Source organism: Stegodyphus dumicola, chromosome 10 (assembly GCF_044657685.1).
Source record: "Stegodyphus dumicola isolate Sdum_Otavi_A_Nest chromosome 10, ASM4465768v1".
NCBI classification, from domain to species: Eukaryota; Metazoa; Arthropoda; class Arachnida; order Araneae; family Eresidae; genus Stegodyphus; species Stegodyphus dumicola.
The window spans coordinates 116,609,827-116,630,783 of record NC_140777.1 but is presented as its reverse complement, the minus strand read 5'-3'; the positions used below and the strand labels follow the sequence as shown (position 1 = coordinate 116,630,783).

The following is a 20,957-nucleotide window of genomic DNA, read 5'->3' as shown; positions in this document are numbered from 1 at the left end:
CATTACGGAGGACTGAAACGTAAAAAGGAAGGCGGAGCCCTAATTGAATCTTACATTTTATTCGTGTTTGTAATTGGTTCGCAGTTGTGTATTTGATGAATATGAGCCGAGAGATAAAGTTTTGCTGCCCAACTTCAACAAAATTCGTTAGAACTTTCATTACGGAGGACTGAAACGTAAAAAGGAAGGCGGAGCCCTAATTGAATCTTACATTTTATTCGTGTTTGTAATTGGTTCGCAGTTGTGTATTTGATGAATATGAGCCGAGAGATAAAGTTTTGCTGCCCAACTTCAACAAAATTCTTTAGAACTTTCATTACGGAGGACTGAAACGTAAAAAGGAAGGCGGAGCCCTAATTGAATCTTACATTTTATTCGTGTTTGTAATTGGTTCGCAGTTGTGTATTTGATGAATATGAGCCGAGAGATAAAGTTTTGCTGCCCAACTTCAACAAAATTAAACACCCATCTCTAAACAAGCCAAATTTAAAATCTTTCTATAAATACAACTATATGTAGCTCCATTCGTCGTCTGGTTGGCTTAGCTTAATCTGTTAGATAAGCTGAAGTGAGGGCTTTTTCATCTTTCGGCTTCCATTTCGAAAATTATGTACAGCAGCATTGCAGAGTGAAAGCGCCGTTTTAAGGGCAGTAGTTTCTCTTTCTCAATTCTCCCAACCCTCAATTGAACCCAGATTCAACCCTCAATTCAATTCTCAATTCAACCCGAATATATATAAAGAAATATTAGATTAATTTTATTTAGCTCAGTTGTGATGCTATGTAATACCTTATTCTCATAATTTCCAAAAAGACATTAGCTACTTATAATTTATTACATTTGCATGCATGTTTCATTGTTTGATTCAATGAAGACTGCAAAAAAAGTGGAAGTCATTAACATGTTTCATATAATTAATGATTTACATACCATGTGATATTTGGTTTGGGATTTCCAACTACAGTACAAGTAAATTGTGCATTCTTGTTCTCAAGACACGTCACAGTCTTCAAAGGCATCATGAATTCTGGAGCAACAGGAGCTGAAAAAGAAGTACTTGTTTTTTAACAACGAGTTTCACGTAGGGAAGAGGAAAACTTATATCACTTTATTTATTTTTTAAAGTACGGTGCATTTTTCCACATTTGTATATATATTTCCAATAGAAAGGTGACCACTGTGACGTCAGCATACCGGCCGAAAAACCCCACTGTTGTAATTGTTTATGACAGTGGTCAAGAGCTTGTGGCTCTTGAATCAATATTATGCGGCCCGCTAATATATTTTCTCCAAATTAATTAGGATTTTGAGGATATTATTTATTGCAGCTAAATTGTGAATGAATGTTTAAGACTATAACGACATAATGTCCAGTTTTACATTATTTTCATTATCATTAAAAACGAATGTGAGTAATGCTCCAGAAAATCTAAAAACGGAGTTAATGCCAAATACTTCAACCGTCGAAGATAGAGTAGACGAGACTGTAAAAAATTCTAACAATTAATGGTCGAGCACTGACCCTATGACGAAAGATACTCATAATTGTTCAGATTATTCAGAGTTTATGAGTCAGAAAGCGGAGATTTTTGGTTAGGTTATTAATTTAAGACAAGAGTACACGATCGCCATCTGACTAAGGAAAGGATATCTTCGCGAAAGACTTCCTAAGATAAACTGGCTCGTATTCATCATACTGCGTATCAGGAGGAACACTTAACTTCTTGCAGCGAGTCTATGCAGGGAGATTTGAACTCGGATCGAATTACCACTGTAGATGTCTTATACAATGATTACATATGATAGCCTACGTGAGACATTTCTAGAAATTCCAGTATCTCGGCCTCACATGCTCACATCAACATGAATTCTAAGTTCCTGAAACTTTTAAGAGTAGCTAAGGTTTGTTAAATTGCGAAATTCTATACCCTCGAATCTTTCAGAGTTACTTACTACCGGAAAACTCTTGTATATATAAAATGTCTTGCTCTAAAAGAGAGCTGGGCAAAGATTTGACCAAACGGCCATATCGGAATTAAGAAAACGATGGGACGAAAATAAAACAGTAGTTTTAGATATAAACATAATGGAGAAAAATGAGTTCTATCATAATAATTAAATTTATAAAACAACCAACAATTTAATGCAACAAATGATGCTGTTTTATATCTTTCACTTAATTTCAGAGGTAATTTTAGGTTTAATTTTGTAGTGATGATTTTGAAACTGCTTGTAAAGAATTATCAGTAATGTTTAATTTTAACACGTTTTTATTGAGTTCGTAATAGAAAATGTCTGTTCATTTATATGGGTTGATCTAAAAATAACCAACATATTCCAACAAAATCATTAAGCTAGTCAATATTCTTCGAATTAAGAATATCATAAAATTCTCAGATAATCTAAAGTTGTGGTTGACACTAATTCAGAAGTCAAACAACAAAAATCAGCGTTATATTTTCAAACTTTTCACAGGACTAGTTTCGATGGTTTTGCCGAACCACCATCCTCAGCTGCAAGACCGCAAATGAACAAAATAGGTATTTCTGTCTCTCATAGGAATCCACTAGTGAGAGAAATTTAACCTTTTTTGTTAGCATGTTTGACAAAAGTTTAGGTTAGTTACGTTTTTTCTTCGTTTGTATGTAGGAAATCTTAAGTTAGGCCGTAGAGCTCATTCCTTTTATTTTTAGTCACAGAATATAAAATGAAACAGTGTACAAGAACAGCTGCTAAATATGTGTTGTCATTCAATGTTTTTATGTGATATACTTCGTATTGTAAAAATACCGCAAAATAAAAATGTGTCTCATCTAACACAAGAAAATCGTTTTTACAGATAAAACACCACCACTACGAGGTATTTATCATGCCCTATTAACACCATTTCTTAACAGTAATTGACGATTGATTGCAGGGATAAGATCTCAGTTTTTTAAAAATCACCAGATCTTGATAATGATAAACAATTTACGATATATAATATTTTATCTTGATTTGACTAAAATTAAATACTATAAAAATAGTTCACAATCTTACAAACTAAAACCGCAGTATAAATTTAAATTAATTTTATTTCAAGTGGAATTAAAAGAGGGAAAAATTAAACTATTGTAAGAAATATAGTTATTATTGTAATTATTATAAAATATTAAATATATATAATAATATAAGTATTACATCATATAATACAACTATTAAATATAATTATTACATTCGCGTGACTGAAAATTCTATATAAAATGGTGATACAGAGTATCTCTTACCATTGGGATCAATAATCTTCACAGCGGTTTCTGTTATGGCAGGTGGACTCAAGCCAGCCTCGTTGAATGCAAATATTCTGAACTCGTACTGTCTGTCTTCTATAAGATTGATGATGTTTATTTGCGTGGGATGACAAGGGCTGTGGTTTACTTTCTGCCAAGTCTGAGTACCAGCTTCTCGCTTTTCGATCCAATAGCCTAAAATTCGAGAACCTCCATCGCTGACTGGCTTTTCCCAAGAGAGATTTACGAAATCTCCACCAACTTCTACAACCTTGAGTGGACCTGGTGGACCCGGTGGATCTAACGAAATTGAAAATAGTTAGACATAGTGCTGTTGGCCTTAGATATAATAAATATTCAAGTATGCAGTACTTGAATAATGTAATTTCAAGAGTGTTCAATGAATTTTAGTGTTACGTAAATGAATTACGTATATTAAGTTACCCATTTATTATAGTAACCACAGAATTACCCTACGCTTTACTACACTTTAAAAACGCGCTTTTGGTCTTTCAATGAGAAGTTTTTTGGCAACCCTGCATCCAGTCAATCGATCTGCGCCATTTTTGGAAATTGCATTTTACTAATTTTCTGCTTCTATGTTAATCTCATATTATTTAATATATTTCATTGCTTTATTATTGAAATTAGAAAAAATAACATTCTTGCGATGAATCTACAACGGCTCAGTGTAATACAGCATTTATTAACTAAGTTGTAGGGCTCTGTTGTTTCTTGAAGCTTATGTTAATGTTCTGGAAACCTTACTAAACTAGTAGTGAGCTATCGCTTAGTCTGGAACAAATCACAAAGTCTAAAGAAGGTTGAGATAATATTTTTATTTTTAGTTATTAATATTTTAGTATTTAAGTCTTAAATAAACAAAAAGGCACAGCTTGTGCGAAAAGGAGCTTCCTCTACTTGCAGACATTTAAATCAACATAACAGAAAGTTAAATTTCAAATGCAGACTACACATAAAAGAGGCTACTCAAACTGGCTGAAGATAATAAGTGGTGCGAATTTTAGCGTCATCTAAGATGTTAAAAGACAAAATACACTTAGCTTAGGCAGAGCTGGCGAAATAATTAACAGCAAGACAAGTCTGCCAAAAGCTCTAATCTAAGCATTAAAACCTCCGTTTACAATTAACTTACATTCTAGCGCTTTTACAACTAACACAATACACAAGCAACTAATCTGCATTGTAGTGAGAATTAAGAAAGGAGAATTTATAGCAAAGGTTTAAATCATAATAATTGGTAAATTAACATGAAATACCTTATAAATTCTTCAAAAAACCCATGATATTATCTACTATTTTCTGTTATTAAAGCTGTTTATTTAATGAATGTCTGTGTTTTACGACCATTGGAGTATTCATAAATCAGTCATACATTTAATATATAGATTGTTAATTTCCAAATTTAAAACTCTTCCACTAAAAAACAGGATCGGATTAAGACTTTTAGAGACCCTAAGCACATGAAAGATTTTGATGCTTCCGCATCTATTTGCAGTTATAATGCGTATTTTTTTCCTATATTTTCTCTTTTGATCTTGATTTAGCTGTACTTCATTTCTTATGTATTTTTTTAAATAAGCATGTAAAAAAATTTACAGACCATACGGCACCCGAAAAAGAAATTTTAAGTTTTCTTTTGTGTGACTTCTAAGTCATTAAATTATACACAACACTGGCTACTAGTTTTCAGTATGAAGTTAGAAAAGTATTGAATCATGAACACATTGAACCATGAAACAAATAATGTATAAGTATTGTCTGTTTCATGGGTTAATTCTAATGAAATGATAGAGAAATAAAAATTACAGTTATGCAGATAAAGGTATTTTAATACTTATTAATATACAAACACATATCCACTTCTTCAGTGATAATAAAATTAGAAAATTTCAGAATATTCTGCTTAAATAATAATTTATACAAAATCTAATATAACTTTAAGATAAATACAAACTATAAAATAAAGAACTCTATGCATATGCCTAATAGTGTACATGCTAGTATCATATTTCAAATTAAAAATTGTTATTTCGATATCTCAGAAATTTTTAATAAGTGCTATTATAAATGATTTCTTTATAAATTGTTAATCAAGATAAAAATATATGTAAATAATTACCAAATGGTAACTTGGCTATGATTGGATTGGTGCCCACCAGTGGAGCACTCTGGCCATTTTCGTTGACTGCCATCACCCGGAATAAATATTCACCATTTTCTGTCAAGCCCTGCACTGTGAATGTCGTATCCTAAAGTTAAAAAAAGAACAGAAATATTAAAAAGCAATTTACTGAACTGAATGGTTTGAGAACTACCGTACGTATATAATTGTTCATTTTCATTTTTACCCTATAAACAAATGACTGATCTACGATAATATAAAATTCAACTTTACATTTTCAGATATACCTTATCGCCACATGAATAACAACGAATAAATGAAGTCAGTAAATACTTCACATGATTTGTGACATCTTATGTTTTACATGTTGAACTCATTTAGTATTTAACGAGGACATACCATTATTTAATAGATTCGCAAAATAAAATTTGACCATCGTTGTTATTTGTTATTACTCCTTTCAACCTTAAATATAATTAGATTTTATATGACGCCTAACGTTTTCGTCATCAGAAAATGCTCGCGGCATCTCTGTGAGAAAGCGGGAAATACATGGATAGAAAAGTTAAGCTTGAAGCTGTTGCGATACAAATTCCATAAAGATGATATATTTCCTTAAGAGGTGATTAGATCGAATTTCGAATTCTTTATATTTTCTTTATTTCAAATTTCGACTTCAATTTTTAAAGTTTCTAAACGATAAGAACAAAATTCTAGAATACGAAGATGTTGTTAAAGGAGTACACAAAAAATAGTTTCACGTTAGATAATCAGTAAGGAAGCGAGAAACATGGATTTAGTGAAGAGTTTGAAAATTACTGGACTGAAATCTTCTTTTAAAACTTCATACCCAAATATGAGTTAGAAATCGACCTTAAAGATGAAACTAAATCAAAATATAAAACTCTACAATGCTAGAAGTATCGAATTTTATAATAATAGTTCTGTACGCGCTAAAGTACGCATCTCAAATTCTACATGTAGTGGTTCAGTGACAATTCTATATTCCCAATAACAATTTAGTTCAAAAAACGAATTTAATTGAATATCAGAAATTTTATAATCTAATCTACATCTCATCAGCAGCATTCGAGCTGTGTCAAAACAAATCGAAAATCAAGTTCTCAGGTTCAGACTGTTGCCATTTCAAGGCAGAGAAAAGTTTCTATTCAAACCGGAAGAAGTTCATTTTAGTTTTAATTGACACTTGAATATCTCCTTATATAATAATGCACGAATAAGGATATATTTTCTGTGAGAATCAAAAGTTCATATGAATTATAATCAGACAATTTTTTTCCCTTTTCACTTTGGCTATGGTTTTATCCGTTTTATATTGAATAACGTTAGTGATTAGAAGTATGTTCGCTGCAAGTCATTTATATTTTGTTTTAACTTTTTTTTTTTTTTTTTTTTTTGTTTAACCCATTTTTCTGCAGTGAAGCAAAATTTGAAATACATGATATAAAAAAGACGTGTGTTGCAATAGTGTTAAATAAAACCATTAAAATTTAAATAATAGATATATTACATGTTTTTACTCGCACAAATATAAATTATCATATAATACGCTCCTAAATGAAGCTAAAAATAAATTTCTTAATACATTATTATCTTTGCTTTAATAACCATATCATTTTTTAACTATTTCACTTCAATGCGAGTGAACATGATTATTTCCATGAGTCAAGTTTTGTATTAATAATCAGAATTGTTGTAATATAATTAATTAATCAAAATCTTTAGTTTAGTGATTTAAAGCTTGATTAAATTTGAGTTACGTAACGTACAAGAGAAACAAATTCAGCAACATCAATACTAACAAACTAATTTGAATCTTATCATCTACTCACTTTGCAATAACTAGCCGCAATAACCCATTGATCATGACTAGTCTCTTTCCTTTCGATGAAATAGTGAGTGATTTTGCATCCTCCGTCGTACTCAGGAGGCTTCCAGGTTAAAGTGGCGGTATGTTGCGTGATATCACTAACTTCCAGCGGGCCGATGGGAGGTCCAGGAAGACCTGAAATAAGGAAATTAATGTTAATAAAGTGATGCGTTTGATGTCATTATATGGTATTCGATCAGAATTTGTGTCGCAGTATAATAAAATTTTTCTAATAAATTTCTTCAAATATTGTAGGTTTTAAGGGGAGCAGAAAGTCAACTACTTTATAAAAAATGATAAATACCGATTTCAGTTTACTTGGTAAAAGAAATTTGCTTTCCAATTTATTAAAAGTTATAAAATGCATGCTCCTTGATAACTTTTAGTTAGTGAGGTTTGATGTTGATTGAGAGAGATTTACAATCAATTTAAAGAAATCGCTAGGTATCGTATTTAAAAATGTAAGAAGAAACGCGATCATTATGACTATCAGCTGATTTTGAATTCTGATGATGGTGTATGCATAATCATATAAACAAATAATATAATTAAAATTTTAATACAGTTTAAGAACATAACTGATAATCTTTAATTTTATACATTTCTGATCGAATATGCAAACTGAAACATAGACATAAAAATGAGAGCAATATTTAAGAACTAAACTGAGAATAAAAATTAACTTGGTATTACTACTTGAGCTATGCATCACTATCTATTTCTGTAAAATCGTGAAAATAAAAAAAAAAATTGACACAGTTGTAGGGTTTCTGTTGCAAATGGAAGCTTAAGTCCTGCACACCCTATTAGACTAATAGCGAGTTATTGCTACGTCTAAAAAACTCACAAAATACTGAAGAAGGTAAAATAACCTTTTTATTTAATCCTAAATTGAAATGAACAGGCACAATTTGTGGCTTCAGATGAAACTTCCACTATTAGTGGATATTTAAATTAACATAATAAAGTCAAATTCAAATGTAAAGATGTAGTCTGAGACTACACATAAACTAGTCTAATTTAAGCTAGCTCGGACATTGTAAAACATCGACTAGCGAGATGCTAAAGTCGGAATATGACTTTTAAGCAGAGCTGGGGAAATAACTAACAGAAAGGCGTGGCTGCCAGAAGCTGTCAGTTAAAGATAAAAAACCTCAGCTTAAATACTCAAAACTTAATTTGCATTCTGGTGGGAAATACGGAAGTGAAAAGTTATAGTAAAGACTTGAATCATAGTAACTAGATAATTAAGATAAAGTACACCTTGCACACATACACACAAAACAGGACAGTTCTGTATTTGCCTCTCTACTGGACCGATTGACGAAATTTAACTTACATTTTTCATGTCTCGAAAGCGCGATTTAGGATACATATTAGATTTATATATAGCATTTTCTAACATAGGAATTTTTACACAAACTTTTTTGGATGTAATAGTGTTCTGTAATCTTAAAGTACACCGGAAGTTAGATATGTATCACTTAATATTAATATACAAGCTTGAGCACAGATGCTTTTTTAGTGAGTTGTTTGAACGAGTGGTAATATATCTCACAAGGACAATTTTATTTTCTAAACGAATAGAAGAGTTAAATATAATCCAAAATATTTCTGTTTCGTAAAAGCAGATATAATAGGGATATTGAGGTTATTTCAAAGAAATTAAAATTTTGAGTAATCACCTACCTGTCACAAACAAAGAGAAGTCTGCCTCGGCAGATCCGCTTTCATTCCTGACAGTTATTTTGTATTTTCCCATATCGTTCTTCTCAATTTCTTTCCAATAAATAATCACGTAGTCGTCGAATACGGTGTACTTTATGTGTCCGTCTTCTTTCACCTCGAAATTGTTCTTGTATAACAGCACATCGAAAGGTGAAGTACCAGAGAAGTAGATCTTAACTTTGGCATTTTCCTTTTCGGGGAAATACACTTCTGTTGGGCAACGCTCGATCTTTGGAGCAACTATAAAGGCAAAATGAATTTTGCTTTACTTTCTTATAATATTCAAAACCTATACTTCAATAAATTGTTTATTTCTAATTATAAGTAATTCTAACATGATGCCGTAATAACAATCTGCATTCTTCTATGCTTAATATAGAGGCATCAAAATATTTACACATTCAAAAAGATTAATGTTTAGTACAGATTTTAGTCAAGATTCAAAGGATTTTGAGGGCAAAGAAGCACAAGACCCTCTATATTAGCAACAAAGAAATTGGCAAAAAAGGAAAAGCCATGGTTGTATTTATATCCAAAAGGATTAAAGCGAACGAGAAGGTAGCGTCATATATCAGCAGAAATAGAAAAGAAAATTGAAAATTACGTTAATAGAATTTTAAAAGCGTTAGGAACTAACATTTTTTAAAAAATTTAATTAACTCAATTTTTCATTTTTTTTACTATAGTACACAATAGTAAAGAAAATTGAAAATTAAGTTAATAGAATTTTAAAAGCGTTTGGAAGGAATTAAAAATTTCTTTTTAAAATTCTACTCACGTAATTTTTCAATTTTTTACTATTTCTGCCGACAGAGGGCGATACTTGCTCGTTCGCTTTACTCCTTTTGGATATAAATAAAACCGTGGCTTTCCCTTCGTTTCAGATTTATTTGCTACTGATGAAGACGGACCTGTACTTGTTTGTTCTCGAAATCGATTCAGTCGTGACTAAAATCTATGCCAAACATAAGGCTGTTGCTTGGCTAATTTTATGTTCTACTTTGGCGTGTTTCCCTTTTGCCTAGAAAAAATTCTCTACCACTGTTTTTAGATAAAGCGCTACTGATGATATTTTATTCATGTTATATGAAATTTAAGGCTAATTTCTTTGGATAAACATTATATGTTTCTGAATTTCGCCTAATTCTATGTGCATCCACATCTATTCTGAACTTGATAATCTAAAATGTTTTAGCATATGAACATTCAATAATCTGGTCTTTTCTAGCAAATTTACTCAGCATTGCAATCTATGGTAGCTTAATTTTATAGCTTGCAAAAATTCAGTTTTAATTTGACATTTTATAACATTAAATTATTTAAAGGGCATAAGAATATCTTTTTCATAGCTTTATTACATATTATCACTTTTAATTATATCTTAAAACATGGAATAATGCATAACAAGAGTCCTAATTTTAAGCAAACCTGTATACTAAAAGTAAATGGTGAATTAAAAGGTTTTTTATAGTAAAAAATCGCATAAAATGCAAGACGTTCTAATTGTACTAGTAGTTTAAATTATTTCATATAAAAATATCGATTAAAAACAAAACAAAAGTAAATAAAAACATATCTGTAGAAAACGAACAGAAAGAGAAAATAAAATTCTCACCAAGAATCTATATATTATGAAATTAAAAAAAAAAAATTAGAATTTGAAAATTACGTACCGGCAATAACCATTCTAGCGAAACACTTATCGGACCCGAGAGAGTTGCTTACGACGCATGCATACTCGCCCTCGTCCGTGTCCCACACTTCTGTAATTGTAAGCTTGAACTCTCCATCTTTTCCTTCGCTTAACAACATCCGACCAGCAGAATGTATTTCCCGACCGTTCTTAAACCTAGAAAGGAAATAAGTTATTCAAAATAACAAAAGGTCACCTATGGTGTAATTTATCAACTAGTAGAGATACTATTATGTATGAATATGTAATATTATTTATATGTAACTCTATACATATGGAGCGTAAGCTAGTATTCGATTCTTGACAAACGCTGAGGACAATAAAATTCGATAATATTTTGAGGAAAATACGGACTTATTTTCTCAGCAAGTCTTTCACGAAAAGCATCTTTTTCTATCATAAATCTTGTCTCTTTTTATCTCATTTATCAAAATTAAATACTAGTTGCAATGATCCACATTATCCTCCATAAATTATTTTATGCAAACGTTGATAATTATTGTTTTCTATGTTAGATCGAAACATTGACAGTTATGACTATATGTAGTACTTTTACTGGTAGAGTAAACTTAATGCAATTAATATTATTCTTGTTCATAGTCTGTATATTTGGCATATAATACAACGAATAATAAATTTAGTAATAGTGAGTTTCTACTTGAACGATTTTACCACCATTAACAATCGTAGAGAACATTTCATATTGATGAATACATTAAATTCGGATTCTGAATATTAAACTCTTCCAAATTCAATTATAAACTGTATACATATACAACAATTAAATTAAATATGTTATAAAATATATTCGCTTTTAGGAATGATGGGAATCATGAGCCTATATAATAAATAAGGCGCACATTAGAGTTTAGTCGACATTTTTTACATTATTTACCACTAACTGTTAAAAGCCCTTTATAGTATCGAAAAATTTTTAATGTGAGATCAGTTTTGCGACATATTTAATTATGGCAGTTTATAATTAACATAATAACCACTGTGCTCATATTGCTACATTGACCAGAATATAAGATGATATTCCACCCTAAAATGCTCTTCTGGAAACTGCATTCATCACACAATGTACGCTAAGAGCATCTAAGAACCAAAGAGTCCGACTGAATATTTCCGACTTTAACTGGTCACCACAAGGTTTTCTTCGTAGTGGCGCATTGAGTGCTAAACATATTTGAGCAGCAACAAGCCATGCCTTTTCAGCTACGAATGGTGTTGGAGTGGATTAATAGGGCTAGTATTTAATTGAGCAAACGGTTCATACGCTCACTGCCACATGTTAACGGTACAAAAAGAAAAAGGAAAAAAAAAAAAAAAAGATTCGCGATTTCTTACAGCCAGATCTGCTTTTTAAAGTTCCAATAAAATGTAGCTACAAAACACAAGGCAAATAAACCTAGAGCAGTTCCGCGAATAATGTTCTCCAAGATTCCTCTTTTCACAAGATGGTGATATTTCATGGTTGCCTCTCTCGTTATATCTGTCCACTTGCAATTGTTTCTTTTGAGAATAGCTAAAACCTTTCAATATAGGCCGCAGAAAATTAAGGAAGGGAAAGATGATAATCTTTCAGACACCGAGCAAAGACGTAATTGGAGACTTGGGTGCCCCGCAGCAACGGATGGTCATGGGGCTCCCCTCTTTATTGTTACTTCCAACTTTAACCAAATTTTTTCTAGTTATGGCAGATGCTTTCTGAATAGTTGAAGTAGTTTTGCTCTCCTTAATCGGATGAAAAGTTTTTCATTAAGTTTGAAAGGCTTTTCGAATCAAAGTTTTTCGATACGTTTGAAAATGTTCTTGAAAAGTTTTCCGAATGAAAGTGCTTGTTGATATACGCTATTATATGCTATTTTTTTTGTTCCTGTTTAATACTATTAAGTAAAAAAATATGATATCTAAAACTATTTGGCGTTATACAGAGCGTAAGACCATGTGCATATATTTAAGTTAAATGTTGACTAGGAGTCATCGATGCATTCGCAGGTATTAGTTTTTATTTAATTAGAAATAAATATTTTTAATTTCTAATTATAAAATCCACAATATAAAAAATCGATATATGTTTCCCTCCTTACTTCGGCAGACTCTAAGCTCGGAGTCCTGGGGCTATGCCCTGGTTGTCCCGTTGGTAGTTACGGTCCTGGCATTAAGGTAATGACTAACTGCGCTTTGCAGAACGTCTGAATGAGGATTTAGGAGTATTTACTTTCGTTAGGGCAAACATTTGGACCATTCTTATTATTCTTAAAAGAATGTAAGAAGGGATAAAATGTCAAACAGTATTTTGTATGATGTTAAAATAAAATTCCGTACAGTTTTTATGTTGTCCTTTTTATTTCTGTTTTAATTTGGTAAGATCTGTCTACTGGACCTTGCACATCAATGTAATCATCTTTTCTCCCTTAACATTTAATCATAAAAAACGGTATTTTAAAGAAATAACTCAGTTGAATTTATTTCAAACAAATAAATATTGCAATTATATTGCATTTTAAGACATAACATAACAGAAAAAACATAACAGGTAAATAAATATGAATTACCATCTGGCTGTGGGTGCAGGATTGCCGATAGCTTCGCAGTCAAAGACAACTTGCTTGTTAAGGGCAACGCTCTTGTTGAACAGTTTTCTAACAAACTCTGGTTTCTGACCATCTACAATAATATATATATATATATATATATATATATAACATTAGAATCAGAATTTTTAAAATGCATTCTAAATGTTTCGCAAGCATAGGAGAATGTATTCAATTGCTATACCTGCAACTTCGCACACCTTAACTGGATTGGTGCATGCGCTAGGTTCACTCTTGCCAGCAGCGTTGACGGCAAAAACTCTGAATTCGTATTCAGTGTTTTCCATCAGATTCATGACGGTATAGTTGCAGTCTGCGCATGGGAAGTCATTGGCTTTAAACCAGAATGTGCTACCAGCTTCTCTTCGCTCCACGATGTAACCTTCAAGGAATAAAATGACATTTAAAATTCATATGTGAATTATAAATATGTATGAAACATTAATACATTTTCATTAAATGCATCGAATTATCACAGGAATCAAGTTAAGTAGCTATAAATTAAAAAGAAATAAGCATGAGATTTATTACGAAAATTAGTTTTCGTAAATGTTCTTTAAATTCTGGAAGAAGAAATCTTTCAAACTTATTTTGGTTCTTTTGATAATAAGGCCATTTTCTTGTGTATAAAATAATAAATAGGTAACTAAATGCGTTAAAAAACATAGACTGAGGGAACTTCTATGAAAACTTTCTGGAGATATTTTTGTAAATATTGTAAATATAACGCTGTAAATTTTGTAAATATAACGCTGATTTTTGTTGTTTGTCTTCTGAATTAGTACTTTCTGGAGATAGTTTGAGAAAGAAATAGATACCATGGTATTTCGGTATCGATAAAGGTATCAACTATCGGTATCGATGAAGAAACAAACGCATTTGTTTCTTCGTCGAATAACAATTAATTCATCAAAATTTACGTTGTTATTGCTTCAACTATATTTCAGTAAAAATACAGGTGAAGCATTGTTTTCTACAACCGAATGTTTTAGAAATACACTATGACTTATTTACATATATACAAAATTTGTAACAGTATAGCTTCAAAGATCCCTTCTATGAAAATGTTTAACGTTAAACACGAACTTTCAAGTTTAAATTCTACATGAATATATATATTTGGTTTAAATGACGGTAAATTTTAAATTTATAATCCAAAGGGCCTTTGTCCCTTAAGGGCTATTGTTTTCGTTTTGCGATTTTGCGATGGCTCACTATAAATGTCTGTTTCACTTTTCAAACTGTTCCCACCAAATGTTAGAGTCCTGCAATATATCTGAAGAAATTAAATATGCATAAATGTATGTATATTTATTTCATTGTGATGAAACAACGGTACATAGAGCCATCGAATTTTGAATGACGTAATCCTCCTTCTTATATGAGCATGTGGAAGCCCAAATTTGAAAGTTAGAATTTGTTTTATGATCGATTTCATATTTTGTAAAACTTAACGAATTTTTGATTAACAAACTCAAGGATTTCAAAGCGAACATTGGCTACGTTGTACAGAAAAAACATTTTTATCTCCAACGCGCGAGTCTCTGTATCGGAAATTCTAAAGAGAAGATATGTTCATTTTAAAACTATTTTGCGATATTGTTGTTGAACTGAATTTTATGGTTTAAGTGCGCAGAACGTGATATTTAATAAATAAATGTAACACATAAAATGTTAAAAAAACGCCCCTTTGGACGTAATTTAAAATCTGAAAACTTTCAGATTTTTGTCTTATTTATTTGTTGACATTAAATTTTAAATAGGTATCAATAAGAGAAGATAAACTTCTTTTTCTTTTCTTAACAGCACAACATACAAGGAAGTTACATTTATTTATGGAGCACTGAAACAGAACAGAAGGTGCAGTTGTCTTAACCAGCAAAGATAAAATTGTCACTTAAGATATATTTTTCATTTAATCAATCAAAACCTTTGCCCGTTACGTATTCACTCATTTTATGAGTTACGGTTAAAAAAGTTGAAGGGGTTCCGCATTATTTTACAAAATACGAAACATTTTGGCTAAATCTAGTTGGGAAAAGCTAGTTTAAGTTGTTAATGAATTTACTACTAGTACATTTTTATGTATTTTTATATTCATTTCAGATTATCTTTAAGACAAAAATTGTTTTAGGAGTTTCTAACATCGTATATAAACTACCATGAAATCTATTAAAATTGTCAAATTATTTTCCATAATTTGATAGGAAAATAATATACAGAAGAACTTAAAAAATATGCGATATTAAAGACATAAGTCAAATCGTATTGGAGCTGATAATTCAAAACATACAATTTCTTATATAGTAAACCTTATCATATCACGTAAACAAAAAAATCGCGTTCAGCAAGTCTACGGTCTGAAAAACACTAATTAAAGAAGTCAAACATTGTTCAGAACAGCAAAACCAGAGGTTTAATGTTCTCCTAATTCTCAATAATGCTCTAGGACACGGTGCTGAATCTCTCACAACATTGCATCCAAATGTAGAGGTTTTATTCCTTTCACCCAGCACGACTTCCTTAATTCAACCAAAAGATCAAAGAAACGTAAAAACATTTAAAGCCTATTAGGCACGTTTACATCTTTGCAATTAAAGCGCTAGACGAAGAAAAGCAAAACACCGATTTTGCCGTGCGTGCGATGCATTAATGAGATAAACCGCACCGGCGGCAAGGGCTCACTGTACAGTCGACCCTGCATAGAAATAATTAAACTGCAATAAATAAGAACAAGTGACGAATGCTGGCTAGATCAGCTCTGGCCAGAAGAAGCTGTCAGCAAATCTGAAGGTTGAAAATGGAAGGCAAGGAACTCGTACGGATCGAAAAAGCAACAGACGGTGAAGGAGTTTCAGACATGGAAGAAGGAGAAATCAAGAATGAGCCGAGAATGACGATCGTGAAATGATAAATGAAGAATTGCATGATCTTATAACATCAGCAGACAGTGAAAGCAGCGATAACGAATAAGATAAAGAGCCTTTAACGCACAAGAAGTTAAACGAATTGTTAGAAAAGACACAAGAATTGTCTGATTTTGTGCTAGAGATTGAGACAAATGAAGAAAGAAGAGGATTCTTTATGACAGGTATTACAAAACTGTGCACTACTTCCCGCGAAACGTTTAATGATGATGTCTAAACATTGTCCCATGCAAAAATCACAAGCGATTTAAAAAGTAATTGAATCATGAACATACTTATCAAACAGCAATATTAAATCCTTTCAATTAACATTTGTGTCATTTTCTCTATTTAATTGCAGTAATGTCTAAGGTTTTATAAATTATACATACTTTCTTTATCTGAACCCGTTTTTTTCATTGAAAGTTAATTTTGCGGAACTCGATTTTGCCGTGCGCGAGATGTATTAATGAGGTAAACCGCACGGGCTGCAAGGGCTCACTGTACAGTCGTTAAATAAAATACAATATTAACGTTCTTTAAAAAAGGTGGATCTCTGCCAGTATGACTCGAAAATTACATTCCTTTTAAATATATAACTAACGTCATTACAAGCCTAATTTTTTGTTATATAATGGTGCGTTTTACTTCATTACGTAAAATGCAATTCTGCTGTTCAAATACTAATAACGTTACCACTGCCAGAAATGTTCATTAAATCGTAATTTAAATATTTTGTATAAGATTTTCACGGTATAAAAAGATGATTTTATCATTACCAATAATTTTGCTTCCACCATCAGATCGAGGTTTCTCCCACCTGAGTTCTACGTAACTGCGACCGACTTTCATAACCATCACATCCTGAGGTGGAGAAGGTGGACCTGTTGAAATAAAGAATACATTATACGTCGAAATATAAGCAATCAAAGTAAGAAATAAGTATATTAATAATATATTAATAGTTTGATAATAATATATTAATAGTTTGATAATAATATATTAATAGTTTGATAATAATATATTAATAGGTTTGGTAATAATACATTTATAGTTTTGATAATAATTAATAATATATGAATTAATCAATTTAAAATGCACTTCCAATTTCTCAGCTTCTCTGATCTCATTAGTGAATTCGTAAAGCAAATATTCGAAAACTATAAAAAAATCAATTGTATTTTTTTATTAAATATTCTGCCATATATTTCATTATACAGTTGATGCAGAGATCTAGGCAAAATATGTTTAATAAAGAATACTGTGATAAGTCCAAAATTCTAAAACGACGAGTGTTGCCAAAGCTTTTTTTATACAGATGTGCACTATATTTCTTTGCGTACAAAAATGAAATATACTCAGCTTGGTTTGAAAGTTTATGATGTGTATATGTTACCGGCAATATATGAAAGTTCCAATGTAGTGGCAATGTATGATTGTACAGAATACATACGGATAGAATGCCGAAACCTGGAAGGCAATGTATTAACATGTGATTAACATGTCATACATTTACTAGTATTCTACAGAATGCCAAATGACAAACCGGAAAAGTGTGAAATATATCTCCGATTCGTTTGAGTTTCATACAGAAAATTCATACATAAGCCATATATTTAATACATTCATTCCATACTTCCATACAATTCACATATTGTTTTCTTTAATAATAAAAGCATAAAATTTGTTTCATACAACAAACATTTTTCTTTACATATTTTGAATAAAAATCTTTTAGTGACACTCTTCACTAGTTTTTCAAAATAACATTTGTTTTTATAAGAAATGCAGAGCTTTTAAAGAAAAGCCTTATCATGACTTTTCGTTACTTTAACATTTTTTATAGTTTGTCATGACCTTATTCATACTTTGCATACATTTGCCATTATATGAAACGACTAGGAAAAGTATACAATAGTTCTCAGATTTCATACTCGCCTAAAAATGCCAGGCATTCTATAAAATGCCTATGTATTCTACAGAATGCTGGCGTTTCATAGATTGCCGGTACCATATAAATTATAATATTTATTTCTGCAAATTTTTAATCAAAATTTAGTATATTATTACTATTATATCATGATACGCTTACATTTTTCTAGTGAAATAGAAAATTTAAAACATAATTTTAAAGAAGATTTTAAACTGTATCTTACTGAATTTCTTCTTCAGCTTGAAGGTGCTTGTTGGTTGGCTAGCTTCTCCCAGACCAGCCGCATTCTTAGCCTTTACTCGGAACTGATAATCATGATTTTCCGACAGGTTTGGAACTAGAAGAAACATTACAGAAATTGAAATAAAATATTTTTTGTAAAATCGCCACATGAGGATAGTTGTACCAGTATGTACGCAAAGCAAGAACTGTGTTAAATATTTTATTGATAATGAGCTGATTTTGATATTAGTGTGTAGCTTAAGTGAAACTAGAGCTTAAACAGCGCTTGGGCTCACCGGAGCCCTAAATAAGAGGGATCTGGCACTTCTTTTACGTAATTGAATCGCAATTTCAGCAAAAAAATGAATTCTTTTGATGATGGAAATTTTATTTTAATAATAATATTAATTAAAAATTCGATTATAACTTCTGAATGTATGCTTTCCTAGACTGGGAAACAAATCCTTGGATGCAGGTAGAGAATTTTAATTCAAGAATCCGCCTACATATCAAAGGCTTATTTTCCAGGAAGTAGAAGGAATTTATGACAGTGGGTAAATTTTTCTTTTCATCTTTAGTGCCTCTCCGCAGAAAAGAGCATTTGGTGATTTTTTGGAAGTATTGAATAAAATACGAAAGTCGAAAACTGTCACTTGTTTCTTTGTTCTCAGCTAACACTCATATTCACGAAAAATTTTTTCATCTGTCACATTGTGCTTGAGGGATAGAATTATACTGACAGGAATCGTGGACTGAAAGTGATAGAATCTACTCTATCTGTTTTCATATCTATACATCCTCCTTTAAAATTTTCTCCATACTCTATTACTGTCTATAGCATTCTCTCTACTTTCATTAACTTAAGTTTTAACGGTTATGTTAGAGAAAGAATAGTTTTTTTCACCATCCCCTTGAACTGGTACATTATTTTATATATTCAGGGTTGAAATTCAGCTGATTGAGCTTGTTTTTAAAATTAGGGTACGAATTTCTGTCATTGATGAAAACTGTTCAGAAGAAAGGTACTATGATTTTGTTATTGATAGTATTTTCTGTTTGAAGTAAAACCTAAGCTGTGAAAAGAAGCAGCAGGCTGTAGAAAATAGTTGAGTATTCCTTTCAATTTTCCTTAAGCATTAAAATGTGAACTACGAAAGTTTATATTTCACATGTAAGCAATAACAACTGTCATAAGCATACTTACGCCTACGGATTAATTACAAAGAACCTAATTGTAGTTCAGTAATGACGTATTATCCAGTTCCCACAATTGTTAAAAAATATATAGTTTTAATAGTAATTTCCTCTAGATATAAAATACTTAAAAATAATTTAAAATAATAATGAGGTATTTATAACTTGTTTCTAAATTATATTAAAATGATTGTAACTTTATATATACATACATATTAAAATGAAAATAATGTATATATAACTTTACTAAAATGAAAAAGTTTGTATAACATTCATACTAAGTAAGGGTCACTTAATAGAATTGTAGATCAAAGCGTTTTGCTAGTGTAAATCGTCATTACTTATGCAAATTTCGATATGTGTGCATCTATGAACGACAGAGGAGCTCCCAAATGTTCATTTTTGTCTCTGGGGTTGCGAATCAAATGGAGCAACTGCTCTAAGAAGGTCGGGAATCATTCTTTGTAAGTTCTCTTGAAGTGTTCAAAAAAGCAGCTAATTACTCTTTAAATCACTTGATTTAGACAATTCTGATAACACAATGACTAAACCTTTTTTTAAATTGTTATATTCATAATAGGATATTTAATTGAGTTAAAAGGTATGGCCAAACAAATGGTTTTTAATTGCAGTAATCCTTATGACGATTAAATTATGAGTTTTTAAAATTTATTTTAAAGTCCCTATAGGCCCACCAGCGGCGGAGCGGTAAAGTCGCTGAACACTGGTCGTTCGGTCGGAGGTTCGAATCCCGCGAACGGTCTGGCTGCATGGGCGTTTTCGTGGTTTTCCCCATGTGTAACGAGTATACGAGCCAGTTTCCCTTAGAAAGTCCTCCACGAAGGCATTCCTCCCCTTAGGCAGATAGCCCTCGAGGCTTTGCCATAATACACACACACATAAAGTCCCTATATTTTGCTCAGATATGAAATGAGTTTAAATGAAATATTACAAAAAACAATCCAGCATTCGTTGTGTACACTTTCGAAACCCATAATAAGATAATTTTCATCATTTTTATATAAATGTATTTATATTTGTAACAGACCTATTTAAGTGTAATTGAACTATTTTATTCACGCCATGAACTCATGAACTGTAACCGAACTATTTTATTTAAACGCCATCTCGTGGCGATATGAAAAAACGTCAGTCGACCTCCAGCCGCCATGATGATAGCTTACTATGTTATGTTATTCTCAATGTTTGATGTTCCATTTGGTATATGTTTCATTTTTTATGTATATTTCTTTTGTTTGTAACCGTAACTGTGTGCTCTGTTAATAAATCCTTTTAAAGCTACCCGGCATTAGTGTCTATTGAGGAATGGCTACATCACATTGGCGCCCAACGTATGTAAAGCAAATGTAAATT

The 20,957-nt window shown here is 31.3% G+C and overlaps 1 protein-coding gene across 8 annotated transcripts in view; it reads right to left on the bottom strand.

Annotated features, from left to right (window-relative positions):
- LOC118198052 (twitchin-like) overlaps positions 1 to 20,957 on the bottom strand; it is a 480,648-nt gene that overhangs the window by 91,424 nt on the left and 368,267 nt on the right. For all 8 annotated transcript variants that reach the window (XM_085825414.1, XM_085825418.1, XM_085825417.1 and 5 more), the window contains 10 exons: positions 18,391 to 18,504; positions 17,014 to 17,118; positions 13,513 to 13,710; positions 13,290 to 13,401; positions 10,709 to 10,884; positions 8,997 to 9,275; positions 7,270 to 7,442; positions 5,414 to 5,543; positions 3,268 to 3,570; positions 932 to 1,043 (listed from right to left, as the gene is read on the bottom strand). In XM_085825414.1, coding sequence (XP_085681540.1) covers positions 932 to 1,043; positions 3,268 to 3,570; positions 5,414 to 5,543; positions 7,270 to 7,442; positions 8,997 to 9,275; positions 10,709 to 10,884; positions 13,290 to 13,401; positions 13,513 to 13,710; positions 17,014 to 17,118; positions 18,391 to 18,504 — 1,702 coding nt within the window. The remainder of the gene's footprint in view (positions 1 to 931; positions 1,044 to 3,267; positions 3,571 to 5,413; positions 5,544 to 7,269; positions 7,443 to 8,996; positions 9,276 to 10,708; positions 10,885 to 13,289; positions 13,402 to 13,512; positions 13,711 to 17,013; positions 17,119 to 18,390; positions 18,505 to 20,957) is intronic.